The 15342-nt window shown below is 39.0% G+C and overlaps 1 protein-coding gene across 1 annotated transcript in view; it reads left to right on the top strand.

Annotated features, from left to right (window-relative positions):
* The first annotated feature begins 14109 nt into the window (after positions 1-14109).
* LOC134540347 (uncharacterized) overlaps positions 14110-15342 on the top strand; it is a 74141-nt gene continuing 72908 nt past the window's right edge. The window contains exon 1 of the mRNA XM_063383019.1: positions 14110-14259. Coding sequence (XP_063239089.1) covers positions 14110-14259 — 150 coding nt within the window. The remainder of the gene's footprint in view (positions 14260-15342) is intronic.

Genomic DNA, 15342 nt, shown 5'->3' with positions numbered 1-15342 from the left:
TCAAAAAGCAGGTGTCAAAATAATTTACTGAAAAGAACAGAGTTTCAATGTAACAAGTGTGGCAAACAATTTGTACGACATGATAATTTGAAAAGACATCTAATAACCTGCAGTAGGTCTCCGACAATCTCTCGAGAGACATATAAGTGCGACAAATGCGATAAGGTTTTTTCGCATTGTAACAGTATGGATAGTCACAAGATTAGGTGCATAGGAAAATAATCAAGTGCTTGTATGCTTCCATACCATCAGACATCCTCATTTATTGCTTTACCTGAGACAATAGTCAACAAAAGAGCAGTAGTCAATTGCCAAAACTTGAAGGATCAGTTTTGTATTAAATGGAGTGTTTTGGCAAGATTTTGTAACATACGCTGGGCTTCAGATAAACACTCAAAAAATGAATAAGTAAAAAAAATGCCTTGGAAGCTTCAGCCCACAAACAAAAACAACAATTTTTATCACAGAGGTGCCCAGACATCGTACAAAGGAATTTACTTATAATCTACTAGAAGCTCTAAGAGGCTATGTGGATCGAGGATGAGTAATAATGAAATAACAAGAATGCTGGTTTGATTTATATAACTGCCTGTTTACTAAAATGATTTACATAGCTTTTATTTTCTTTTATCTTCATATTTTAAGTACACATGTATTAAAATACATTAATTATAAACAGAAGGGAGCCCCGGGGCAACAAAACACACATAAAAGTAAAACAACCATATCTCTTAAACTTTACCCTGATTTTACGTGAGCTCGCAGGCTCAAAAGAAAGACAATTACAATTTGTTTTTAATTTGCTTTTGAAATGAATCTAACCAAATCCTGTGTCCTGAAAACTGGCGGTCCTGGCACCGGAGGTTTCTGTAGATTAAAGCCCAGAAGATTTCGATTTATGAAGAAACTGATATGTCGACCGGTGTGGGGAGAAAACTTGTGACAAAATGAGACCAATCATGGACTGCTAATTTTGGCAGAGAAGTTCCATTCTAATTCTTGTATCCAAATCTTGAACCCCACCTGTAACCAAAGTCCCAAATTGCTTAGACTGATTAACAGGCAGCTAAGGCTGGGCAAGACTACGCCATGGGAAAGGCAAAAAAGAAGAGGGGAGATATGACGACCACTTACACATAACAGAGGGGTGAAGTGATGTTCGCTGGCTCCGGGAGTAGAGTAGTTAACTTCCGGCGCGGAAGTCCGCGGTAGCTATGACGAGAAAAGTGAAGAAATAATTTATATTAAAAAAAATATTACGAGCAGCCAATTTAAAAAAAAGAAAAATAAAGCATTTAAGTCTTGACATTCGTGACTACATAACGTAGTGTCAAGTCTTAGAAGTAATACTGAGGTGGACTCTCGCAAATCGCGACGTTTGGTGCGTACTGTCCAGAAGCTGCCCTTAGAATCTTCAAAAATGGCATCGGCGCACCTAATTAACTAAGTTACAGCACCGATCCAAGAAGAAGGGGGTGGTGGTGACCTGAAGGTATCCGAAAATGCCCGAAGGAACGAAGCAGACTGCAAAAGCGCTCGCCGCGCTCTCACCAGGGTCGCGGGCGGACTAAGGTCGCAATCGCACCGCGACTGCTTCCAAAGTCGATTATGATAAGCTGTCTCTTATGGGAGGGATGAGTAGAGCACTCTGGCAGCCAAGATGAGAAACTGTCTGGAGGGTCACAGAGACGTCCGCTAGAGTGCACTGGGCGCACTTGCCACCAGCGGACAGAGCAATGTTAGGGATTTTTGCCGCCGCTAGGCTTCACTGAGGGCTCTGTTGGACAACGGAATATGTCCTTGGAGAGACCATGTACTCTGCGTGGGTTCACTGGAGGTCGATGCTCCGGGTTGAAGTTCCCGAGAACCCACAGGTGGGAGATGAGGGAATGGGAGTCAAAACTTGCTAAGTCGTCTGGGAAACGGGTTGTGTGGACTGTTCCGAGGCGTCGCCGGGGACTGTAATATGCAACTCGACGTGCTGGCAAACAGCTTACCTATGTTTGCCTCCGAGAAATGAAAGATGCTAGCACGGGGCTTGGGGTAGTGTTCGCTAGCACAAATAATCATACTGTTACAGGGAGAAAACATGATGCAAACTGCGGCCGAGATGTTGCGATAACCAATCGTTGGCAAAAGTATCTAATTGGGCCTGCGAACAAGCGCAGGTGCAATGGGTTACACAAGATAACGTCGGAGAGTACAGTAATAGAATAAAAATTAAATGAAATTAAAAATACAAATATTTTTTGGTTTCCTTCTTTAAAAATAAAAAAAATTAAACTTAAAATTCAAAACTTGTGCCGGAAATTAAGCATTTCGAAACCTTTTTAAATTTTCATTATAATTTTGAATTAATTTTGGAAATTTTATTTTTTCAATTTATTTGGTTACAATAGGGCGAATTACACTTTGTTAGGCTGGTGTACGCCATGTAGTTAAACTTTGTGCCTGTGGACTGAAGCACCTTTCTCAGGGACCTATCTGATATTTTGCTAGTCTAATGTGGACGTGGGCAGCCCGGTTGAAATTTCTCTCGCCTGCAGTCACGTCCCGGGTTTGTAATATTAATTCCCTACATGACTAAAATCGCATAGAGCAGCTTCTGGCCTGCAAGCGGCTGCTTCTTAGAGGCCTGCTGAGAGTAGCGAGTCTCGGCACGAACGAGTCTCCCATAGATGCTCGTTCCCAGAATCGTTGCGCTTTTCTGTCCACCCTCCCCTCTCTCTCCACCCCCTTTGTTCTGAGAAATTAGGCTAGGAGCAGTGACCTGACGTGAACCTCGCCGAGACGATGGCCTACTCCAAGGACATCCTCCCTTGTCCTACAGAGACCTCCACGACATCTAGTGGCAGAAACAGTAACTTCGGCCCTGGTGGCCAGCGAGCAGAGACAACGGCAGTGACACCTGGCGGTGGGTCAGTTCACCACCCCGTTAGTTCCCCTTTAGGCCACCAGAGTGCACCACCAGCCACGCCATAAGGCATTATGCTTTCTAGTCGCGTCCTGTTAAAGTCGATTCTTTGTAGCTTCCTGTTACCGCCGGTAGAGAGTGCGCACATGTTGTGTTGTTGTCACGCCCGCCTCGGACTCCTTCGGAAATTTTCGGCCTAGAACCTAACCTTCCCCCTCCATTCCCCTAGGGCCTTAGCGCCCGTTTTAATTAGGAGCTGTGTCTGCCATCGCGGGGACTTAGTACTCTGACCTCGGTTACTGACCACGTCTTCTCGGCATCCTCTGCACTAAGAGGCTTTTCGGCAACGATGTACTCGTTCGAATCAAGATGTAGTCAGCTGTGTTTAGGGATGTGATCCCAGAATCTAATGTAGCAGTAGCCGGTTAGTCGCGGCATTTCGGCAACGAATAATGTTTTAGTTTACATTTTGTTAATTTCTGTATCTTCCTAAATCATGGTTTCTTTCGCGTCATCCGCGGATTCCTCGGTTCATGCCATTTGGATGTCAGCGCGAGATGTCTCCTGAGCGTTGGTTCTACACCCTGTTTGGTGAGTAATTCAGCTTTTTTCCTTCCCGAATTCCCATTTGTTGGCCATCGCGCCGACTGTGTTTGACTGTCTGGAAGCAGGTCTAATTCGTTTTGAATTTGACTTGTGTTTCAGACAGGGTCCAAGTGCTGGGGAGACGAAATTGCTCCCAGCTTGTTGTCCTGGACCTCGAGCTCCGAGTCCCTTTAGAAGATATCTTTACCGGCCCGACGTCTTACCTTGAAGACCCGGGTGATAATGTAAAATAAACATCTCCCCCTTTCTATCTACGAAATACATTAACCGAATGAATAGCCTACCAGCGAGCAGTGACTTAAGAAACTTAATCCTCAAGAACATGTAGAATCAAGGAAACTAATTATCTATGTAATCATTGGACGAATCAAATTTTGGTGTGATACTTCAAATTTTTGTTTATGTAATCGTTCGTTTGTTAAAGTTGAATATGTGTTGTTTTAATAATATCGGGCCGGCCCATTCTCAAATAACTAAAATATATTGTTAATACCCTTCAATGGGAAACTTACAAATGCCAAAATAAATGTAAAACCGAATTAATTAGTTACATTTTTAAATAAAACAGGGAACCTATAGACCAAGTTACTTGTATAGTGTTTATTTATTTGTTATATACCTTATTCTTTTTGACGATCCACTAGCTCCCAAGTTGCTTGTGAGCAGGGAGTCTAAATTTGTCTTGTTCTCCACCTCGTGCCCCCTCTGGTAAATAACTTTAATTTTCATAATATTTTGCCCAGCAGTTTCCAAGGTTTTTATTATCAAGTTAAAATGATATAATTTTGAGGCACGAGGGGCATTTCAAACTTGTGCCCAAAAAATTATGATAAACGTCACAATTTGTCGATGGAAGTCATCAAAACCGTGTTGATAAGAGGTATTATGCTTTGGAGAATAAGTACAACTTTGATGGTCTGTACTATCCGCCACCATTAAATAAGATAAAAAAATTTTGAGAGAAATAACCCTTAAGTTCAGTTAATGTGTATGCGCTAAATGAGGATAATAAGGTGTGTCCGATTCGGATAACCAAAAAAAAAATAATAATAATAAAAAATCATTTCGATTTGTTGCTTGTGACAAATGAAAGCGGTGCTGCACACTACTGCTACATCAAAAGTTTCTTCCGACTTGTGAGACCTCAGGTTACAAAACATCAACATAAGAATTAGTGTGTAAGATGTGCTTTAAGTGTTTCGCTAATCGACCTCCGAAAACAGGTGTAACTGCTATACAGTATCTTGAATGGCACATAATTAAATGTGAAAATAAATCATAACCAAGATTTTAGTATATTTTCTGTGTTTTTTTTTTACTTGTAGTAGTGTAGAATTTATATAATATAATTTTTGTTTTTCAAAACAACTTGTGGAGTTTTTATTTTCTCAAACCTGTCACTTTTGTGTCATTTTTGCAATTAAAGTTGTTTTGTATCGACCAGGGATGGAACCATGGACAAGAAACGATATAATCAATCAGTATATGAATAAGTTATTTTTTAATGAATTTTGAACTTTCTTTTTTAAAATCGGATAATAAATAAAAAAATTCAATATGGCGACCATAACGGAAATTGTACAAGTGGTGACATAATTCAGAATATTCGCGTGTGGCGTAAGACATTTTTATTACCTTTTATTGAGAATTTTTTAAATATAATCATAAATTACTCGTTTACTCTCGCCGGAAATCGAACCGAAGACCGAAATAGTTAAAATAACTAAACATTTGAGTAGACGATTTTTAAAAAAAATTTTGGAATTTTTTTTTGGTATTTCTAGCATAAAAATTAAGGATTTTCAAGATGGCAACCGTAACGATAATTGCAACAGTTATGTCTTAATACTAGATGGTGGTTCTGTCTCGAAATTGTGGTGCTATTATTACTTAAAATTACAAAAAAAATTACAAGTCCGAATATGCATGGTATTTTTATATAAACCTTATTTAATTTTCAGTCTGGTAAATGTCGCGATGGCCGTGCGGTTAAAGGTGTATGTTTTCCAACCTAGAGATCAGAGCTGCGATGGTTCGAATCACAGCACTTACAATATATTTTGCATAAAATATTAAATTTAATATGTCGATAAAGACCATAATAGCTCTGGTAGGTAATGGAAAATAGACCTTATGTGATGTGACAGAGCGACGCTGGTACTCTCTAGGAACAAACAGCAGAAACAAAGACGACGGTATCCAATATGGCAGCCTCCAGTGGAACAAGAAAAAAATTATGAGCGATGCTGGTGCTCTCTAGGAACGAACAACAGAAACAAAGTCTACGACATCCAAGATGGCGGCCTCCGGCAGAACACAAAAAAAATCGATATGGCGACCGTGACGAAAATTTCATCATGAGTTAGTGGGGCACTCCATTTAAAGATGGCGGATCCAATATGGCGGATCCAAAATGTCCGCTGGGTCAAGGTCAAAGGTCAAGGTCACGGTCATCCAAGATGATCGCCGTGACGTCACAATCCAATATTACAGTCGGCACCACAGTCAAAACACCCAGGACCCAGTGCCTGGTTGCCCTATTATATACTACTATTTTAAAAAAATTTTTTAAAAGCCTTCAAATTATTTCAAGATTTCAATTACATTTTACTCTGCTCAGCACATTATCAAGAAATTTCCTTTTTTCTACTAATAAAATGGGACATAAAACCTACACGGTCCATTATCTTAAATTGAAACTCACTTGACTGAAATAAATGAGGAAGGGGAGGAAATTGATCACATTTTCCTGTAATCCTCTAAGCCTGAAGCATACACAACGCACGGAAAGCTCTAGCTGAACCGCACTCTGCTTTGACTCAGACCATAACATTTCTCCACCGTAGCCATAGCTTAGACCTCACCTTACCACACTCAAAACTTAATCTTAATATAATCATATCAGTAAAGGAACCTATATTAATCACAAAAACAACACTGAAATACATTTTTGCATCCCTAAACAACCACAAAAAGTTGTATTAAAAAAGAAATAAAATTATTTATAGAAATAATTATTTTTTGTATTTTTCCTTGCTCCTTTTTTAACTAAAATCTTGGTCAAATAATGCAAAGGTCTTATATATATGAATATAAGAAACACATAATTGATTTTCTTAAAACAACAAGTTAAACTGTAATTTGCTACTGAAAAACTACTTAAGTAAAAAAAGTAAATAAATTAACCTTACCATAGTAGGATTAAAATTGCGTAATAGTTTCAAGGCCTTAATTTGAATTACCCTCCAGAGACAGTGTTTTCGAAACAAGTTGTACCCCACTTAGAAGCTGCACTAGCTCCATGTGTGTGTGACCAAATGAAGAAGAAAAACAAAATAAATTACTTTTGTTTCTCTTCAAAATACGCAACAGGCACTAGGCCGACATGCAGTAGGCCGACAGGCACTAGGCCGAAAGGCACTAGACCGACAGGCACTAGGCCGACAGGCACTAGGCCGACAGGCACTAGGCCGACAGGCACTAGGCCGACAGGCACTAGGCCGACAGGCACTAGGCCGACCGGCACTAGGCCGACAGGCAGTAGGCCGACAGGCAGTAGGCCGACAGGCACTAGGCCGACAGGCAGTAGGCCGACAGGCACTAGGCCGAAAAATTGAAAATTTATTTCGCTGGAAATATGTCTTAACTCTGGCAACAGGCACTAGGCCGACAGGCACTAGGCCGACAGGCAGTAGGCCTAAAATTTGAAAATTTATATCACTGGGAATATGTCTTAACTCTGGCAATCCGCACTAGGCCGACAGGCACTAGGCCGAAAGGCACTAGGCCGACAGGCACTAGGCCGACAGGCACTTGGCCGAAAGGCACTAGGCCGACAGGCACTAGGCCGAAAGGCACTAGGCCGAAATTTCGGCCAAATGACTTTCGGCCTAGTGACTGCTACCCGAAGCAGCTACCCGAGGTCAACATGACAATGAGAAGTGGCATGAAGTTCGTATGAACCGACTGACTGCATCAAACTTCGGTACTGTCGTCCGACGACATGACTTCACACCCTGTCATAACCTTGTGCGGAACTTATTGTACCCTAAGGAACTTAATACTCCAGCAATTTTATTTGGCAGAGTTAATGAGTCTGTGGCCTTGGAAAGGTACAGTGCTGAAAAAGTAATTGAGGTTACCTCCTGTGGGATCTTCATCAGTACTGATGAACCATACCTTGCTGCATCTCCCGATGGCCTTGTTTCTGGAGATGGTTTGGTTGAGGTGAAGTGCTTATTGTCTGTGAAGGACAGGCTCTTACGTGATGTCAGTCAAGACAAAAAAAACTCGTTCTGTTTAGAAGTGAAACATGGATCTCTTCAGCTGAAAAGAAACCACCGGTACTTCTACCAAATTCAAGGTCAACTGAACATAACAGGAAGAAATTTCTGCGACTTCGTAGTTCTGACAGAAAAAGATTTCTTCACTGAAAGAATTTTCAGGGATGAAAATATTTGGATTACGTCAATGCTACCGAAGCTCAGAAATTTTTACCTGCAATGTATGCTTCCCGAAATAGTGGACAGCAGAATAAAGAGGAACATGAAAATCAGAGACCCACCATATATTATTGAAGCCCAAGAAAAGCAGCGGGATAAGAATAAAACTAAGTGAACATTCGAGACTTTGTGCGCGCGCCCAAACAAGAGGTCATTTAAGTAAGTATTTAATTTGTATTCCAGAAATGGCTAACAGAGTACCTGTCCCATTGATAATCATGTGTGATGTTGTTAATGATAATTTTCATAAAAAGTCAATTTTATCATATTCAAATGCGATACCTACGACATTATAATGAGAGCTAAAGGCAATTAAAAGTTGTGCCAATGCGAATCTTTAACATTCGAAAGAAATTTTTTTACCCTTAATGGTTGTGGCGGGATAAACGGATACAATGAGAGGAAAGAAGCCCAAAATAGATGTGACATTTCAATATATTGGATGAAATAGTTTATGTGTAGAGCAATGGTTCCCATCCGGTGGTGTGTGGAAGCTTAGCGAGTGGCTGTAAACTACTTTCTTATCCACATTTAAATAGATGTATACATTAATACGGAATGTACGTACATGCTAATTGTATACTTGAATCTACACATACCGTTAGCTTGTCACATCCTCGTTTATTATTAACTGCTACTATATATGTAGGCTTGAGTGTGTATCCAATTAATATTAATTGTGTACCATAATTAAGTTTAATTTTAAGCTTAGGTAATATATAATTAGAACTTAATATTCACATATTTTCATCGTATAGATTTAATTGTGTCTATTGGTATATCTTTAGACAATGTGTAGTTTTAAATGTATACTTGCATTCCCACACTCTGTACTCATTAATTTTTATTTTCATGAATATATAATCCCCTACATCTAGCCCACAGTGGGACTGTACACAATTTTCTTTCAGTCGCCACTACTTGGTCACTTGCGTCCTATTACTTTCCTACCGCTCTCATGAAGTGATAGCAGGACTTTATCTCAGGGTTATAACGTTTCGGCAGATATTAACTTTCATCTAACTTTAAAATCCTAGCAGGGAAAATTTCATGAAACATTAGTTTCGTTACCTTGATACCAACAGTGTCATGTAATCTAATGATGTAAGTAAATGTAGATGTGGGTTTTAAGTAGAGTAGAAAGTTTCAATAACTATGATTAAATAAGTTTTAATTACATTAAAAAACATAAATTAAGTATGAGTCTTGGTGTATTGCAAGACCCAGCGCCTTACAAAATTTTTTCAGTCTTTTAGTTTTTTAAAGATGTAACTACTAATATATTTTGTGTTATACAGGAGATTTGCTAATTATGCCACAGTGAAGAACTTAATTTATTAATACTTGTACATTTTCATGGTCATGTTAATTAATATTCTATGTATTTTTTTCCTTACAACATTTATTTACACTATTTACTAATGTTCACGTCTTTGGTTAGGTGAATGTTTGTGGATAAAATTTTTCATGTTATTTAAATGAAAAAGTTTTTTATGGTTGTATTATATTTGTGATGTTATGAATCTGTGAGTCGTTTTTGGACTCTTGGTGTATGTGTGAGTGAAAGAATAGACGATGGGCATATGTGCACCGCGACTAGCCGGCCAAGACATTCTAGTGGTATCTACATGATTGTATTGTTATGATGGGCATTTGTACCAGTGGACTCTGGGGACTGACTCACGTGGATACAGTAATTTCATTTTGTAACAGCCAATGCATTTGTGTATCAAAGGTGTTTTGTTTCCCCCTTTTTTACGGTTTCTTAAGAAATGATTGTATAAATGGAATGGACACATCGGAGGGGGTCGCATAGGCGAGATTCTACTGTATTTAGCTATTTTTTTTTTTTTTAAGTTTTCTCCATTTGTATTTATTTATTATAGCTGGAAATGTTCGTTAAATGTTTGGTTGCAAAAATTACGATGTTGGACTGCTTGGTGACGTTATCTCTCTCGTCGCTCTGTGTGAAACTTCAGACAATTAGCTTCGAAATACATGAATGTTCTTGTCTTTACTTCGGGGGGGGGGGGGGAATTGAACCCCCAAAACACCCCACCTGGGTACGCCTATGCTAGACAAAGAAAGACTTCACTCAGTGTTTTTGTAATAATATTCCTGGTGGAGACAGGAAAATATCTTTCTTAAAGACATCCTTAGATGAAATTAAAGTTTCCGTCCATAAGTAAAAGAATTCACGCTCAAATTCTTTAACAAAGTGTTCCACTCAAAACGTCGGCTAACTCACGACTGGTTCCGAGTGGACATGCAGAAATATATTAGTAGCAACTTGAGAGACAAAAAAATTGCCTGTGTTCACCTAAGATGGAAAAAGGTTATTGATAAAGCGAAGATTTACGAAAAAATGTGTCTCGGTCACCAAATGATTTAAATTATTAGTTCTTTAAATGCAGAAGAATTCCACAAGTCATCATGACCACCGTCTTGTGACCACGGAGATACACATGAAAGTCTCACACAACATCTTCCTTCATTTAAATAACACAAATTTACTGCACGAGGTGTCAAACTTATTATCACAAACAAAATAAACACTTCTAGCACTAAAATCCCGTGGCGGCTCGCAGCTTACGGTACACCAGATGGAATCAGTCCATGGAAACAATGCCGAGATTCATTCCGCATTTTTTTTAGGCTGATACCGACGACTGAGATAAAATATCTGAAAATGCAGCATTCGGTATCAAGTTAACTCATATTTCGTACCGAGAAGACTACGGAAACCCTACACACACGGAAAAAGTATTCATCCATAACTTTTGTTTACTTATCTTACAATATCACGTAAAGAAAGATTAAATTTATGTTTTAAAATATTAAATAAAATAATTGAGCGGTTACACAAGCAAGAAAAATATATGTAAACATGGTTAACTGTTTAAATCACCCAGCATTTATGTTATAAAGTAACGATTTTTTAATCAGAATTATTAATTACTATTTTTGAGCTAACAAATTATAGCTACTGAATTGAGAATCTTGGAAATGAAATAAAATTAAAAATTAAAATTTTCAACTGAATTAGTGAGGCACTTCTTTCAGATTTACTTGTAGTAAATAAATACAACGCACATGTTTTGTCGATGCACGTGAAATTAAACTAGCTACAAATAGTGCCATTGTATTGATTGTTGAACTGGAACCAGTAGCTCATAAACTGTTACAAGCAGAAGTATTTTCTGGATAGGGTTACGGGATATTTCATTGACGCGAGAACCTCTGTAGCACGTGCGCTGTCGAACTCATACCAGAATGGCTACCTTTTCGCTTATTCATAAAAACATACAAAATATTAATTGGCTGCTGGTCGCTGGCTCATGCAACGTACACCAATACTATGGACTACACTTATACAGTAGTACAGAGTGCAGGGATACGTTACAAAAGTTCAATGGTAATTGCTGTCTGTACAATTTAATGCTATATTTGTATTGTCCTTTAAAATAAATTGTATTTGTTCAGAACAATAAAGTCTAAAGAATCTAAAATATTTATTGTTGGTCTTATTTCATAATTGATTTTTCTTGTATAGTTCAGATATGTAACTGCTAACCTGAATTTAAAAATATGGCTGCAAAATTTTAAAATCGCGCATTATAAAAACGGTAAATTTATTTTTGTATTAGCCTATTACTCGTAAAATAACCTTCTCAAAATTAAATTATATATCAAATGAATGTTGAGATTATTTTGTAAAACCTAAAATTGTTGTTACTATAAGCAGGAACGTTGAAAGCCGTCGCCAAAATAAATGAGCTGTGATGTACTGTCTTTTTTTTAGTTTCAGTTTTCGTAAATAAACAAATTAACTGAACGAAAGCATTTTCATTGAGCCGTATGTTTGTTTTTAGAACATGAGGTAAATAACAGGAACACTTTTATTTATATACAGATTCATGAACAAACGGTAAATTAATTCATAGCCATTTTGTGCTAAACGTTTAATGATGCGTGTGATGTATACGGTTCAATTCGTTTTCGGGTGAGAAAATTAAGAAAGTGTTAATGAAGTAATTTAATGCAGAAATAACCCATCATTTATCCGAGTTATTTAGTCGTGAAGAAATTAGACAACTTCTTCAAACATAATGAAACTGTTTATTCAACCAAAAAACCCTTGGACAAATAAATACGCCAATTAATAACTTTTGTCGAAAAATTTAGAGATATATAAAAATATGTTTTCATATTCATTCTGCGATCTTGATGTAGGCCTGTATTGATTTATTTTAACGTTGAATGTGGACATAAAGATGTAAAAGAAACACAAAGAGTAATGCAAAATTGCGTATATTTTTTACAATTGTACATTACATGAAAACAATTGTATCACTAGAAAATAGTGTTTGCTGTTATGCTGGGTTCGGATTCTTACCGGTTATTTATGATGTGTGTTGTCCCAGAACCTCAAATTGTTCAAAATAATTTTTAAACCGTTCCCTGTATAGCTTTACATTATTAACCGCGCACATAATAAGCATGATGCAACAACAAAAGTCAACTTTTTGAATATTCGATTATCTTTTCAATGTTTTAAAAAGTTAGGCTTGAATGAATCAATTAAATTTCATAATAATACGCCAATTTTTGCAATAAATACTCAGTACTATCTCGAGAAACGCACTTTTTCATGCAAATGTGTTGAATAAAGTTACAAAATCTTTCTTGTAGTATTAAAAACCTTTGGCAACTGGTTTCCGAAAGAATCTTTTGTAAAAGTACAGAATTATTTTTTTCCGTGCAGTGTCTGCATGTGTATGAAGCAACATTGTTCGATCGAAAGTACGCCTTTGTGTAGCATAAACATGTAAGCTGCGCCCTGTCCAGGTTTCGGCTTCCTGTGTAGGCCGATATCTTCACATAATAATAAACACACGCACACACAACAACAGAGACAGACCAGCAGAGACAACAAAAGAAAATATGTATTGATTCATTTTTAGAGAGAGAGAGAGAGAGAGAGAGAGAGAGAGAGAGAGAAAGACTCCAGACACATGAGCCGGGCAGGCAACAGGCGAGGAGAATATGACCTTGGCAGAGAGAGCGCGCCGAGCTGTCTCTATCTTTCTCATCCTTCCCCCCCCCCCCTACCCCTATATCACTGTCTGCCAGCCTGCAAGCAGTTAGCTATCCCTCCGCTTGGAGCGCACTGTCCATTTTCTTACGCGCCTCGCCCTCCAATTGTTCGGGAGCCGAGCGGCGTGGCCTCTCTCCTCTAGAGCCCTGAGGCGACTGAGCGCCCAGCGGCGCGACCCAGAGTCTTATACAGTACTCTTAGGGCGTTCAGTGATCAGTTTTTATGCTATTGTGAGTGATGTATCAGTCTGAAGTCATTCGGAAGTAGGAACGTTTTTTGGACCACTGGAACAGCCTTAAGGGACTTGCATCACACCTTTATCTTCATTTCTCGGCCATATAATGTTACGGTCACCGCTCAAATTTCACAGTTGTCCTGTGACGACGAGAAGACTGCGCGTCAGTTCAGAGCCTAGCGCTTAGAGGCGATACCGCGCTAGAAATACCAGCGAGCGTCGCGCTTATCATCCCGCCTCACTAACACAGATACACCCCTGACGAGGCGGGCCCCTTAATGACGGTTAGGTATGATTGTATTCAGGGTCGGCGCGTCCACACAGGCGAACTAGGCAACCGCCTAGGGCGCCAAGTAGCTGGGGGCGGCGCAGCACGACACATAACAGCTGATATAATATGTTTAAAGATTATTGAAACTAGATGAAAATTGATTTTTGTAACAGTTTGGAATGTTTATATTTATATAAGTAATTATTTAAAGTCCACGGTGACCTGTTTATGATTTGTAATAAGTAAAAAAGTAAAGAAAAAAAAACACAAGCTTGCTTACATTTGATTGTTGACCAAATCTTAGGCTTACGTGATGTATTTTGAGGCAAGGAAAAAATTTTTGGGGTGTCGGACCGGGGGGGGGGGCATTAAGGTTTTTCGCCTAGGGCGCCAATTTACCTTGCACCGGCCCTGATTGTATTTGAAATGTATTTGGAATGACGTGCGCGAACACGAAGGAATGGCCGTGTGTGTGTGTGTGTGATGGGCGGCGCGCGGATGAACGCGGGCCTGCGGAAGTCGACGGGGGGCATTGTCGGCGCGAGGCGTGACGGTGCCCGGGGCCGCCAGTCGGGGTCCACCCAGCATCCCGCATCCCGCATCCCGCGCCTCGCCGCCGACGCCAGCAGCGAGGTTAGTGCAAGCGCGATAGCCCCTTCCGAGCCCAAATTTTACTTCTTATTTCTTTGTAAGCAGGGGCGCAATAACAGGGGGGGGCAATGGTATTTTGCCCCCCCTCTGAAACCTTGTAGTGGGGGCAAACAGGTGCAAAGAAAAAGCTGTGTAATCAATTTTTAGATAGTAAAACTGCTTAAATTGCACCATTTTCCACCTTGAAATACAAATTTTCCCGGGGGAGGACCCCCGGACCCCCCGCTTCAATAGGGGGGATCGATGATTCTTTATAAAAAGGTATATTGCCCCCCCCCCCCCCTTTTGGAAATTTAGTTGTTGCGCCCCTGTTTGTAAGGAATGTTAATGTTAACTTAAATACTTTCGTTAATGTGCTAAACTCTTTTTTCGATCAAAATTTGCACGAAAATACTAAATTTCAGTATTTGAGACCATATATTTTGTGAATATCCCAAGGGCAATGTCATGATTATTAACTGCATCCTCCTGTGCGTGAGCCCTGGCCGAGAGGTCTTCCTGGAGCCGCCGTTGGGTTAGTGAGGCGGGCATGGCCCCCACATTCGTATTATGGATCCTGGACCCAGGATCAGAGACGGGTACCCCTCAAGTTTACAGTCGCGCGCTACATTATAATTGCATGGTTATTTCTCACCTACTACACTCTTTTTAGAATGTTATTTAACCTAAAAAATACAGGTTATAATTATGGTTACTATTCTGTAAGTCCAAACTAAGCATTTGTTTATAAAATTATTTTACTTTAAAATAATCACAGCGAGTGTTTATACTTATTTCACACGCTGAGATAAAAATTAAAATAGTTACAGAAATATAAAATTTGCTGTAGGTGTGTAAATTCTTCTAAAATTTCATTCGATAAAAAAAATTCAATTTTTTTAATTTATGAAAAATTATAATAGTTAAACATTTAAAAAAAACAATTGGTTGTTGTAAAGTCGGTTTACGGACGATAGTTTAACGTAACGTCATAACAAAACATTGATGAAATGATTGCATACTTTTATGAATAAAATTGTATCATTTTGACGTGACAACGTCTAATAAATCGATTAACGCCAGCTG

The sequence above is a fragment of the Bacillus rossius genome, chromosome 16 (assembly GCF_032445375.1).
Source record: "Bacillus rossius redtenbacheri isolate Brsri chromosome 16, Brsri_v3, whole genome shotgun sequence".
In the NCBI taxonomy this organism is placed as follows: domain Eukaryota; kingdom Metazoa; phylum Arthropoda; class Insecta; order Phasmatodea; family Bacillidae; genus Bacillus; species Bacillus rossius.
Note: the sequence above shows the minus strand (reverse complement) of the source record. Positions and strands in the feature narration are given on the sequence as shown.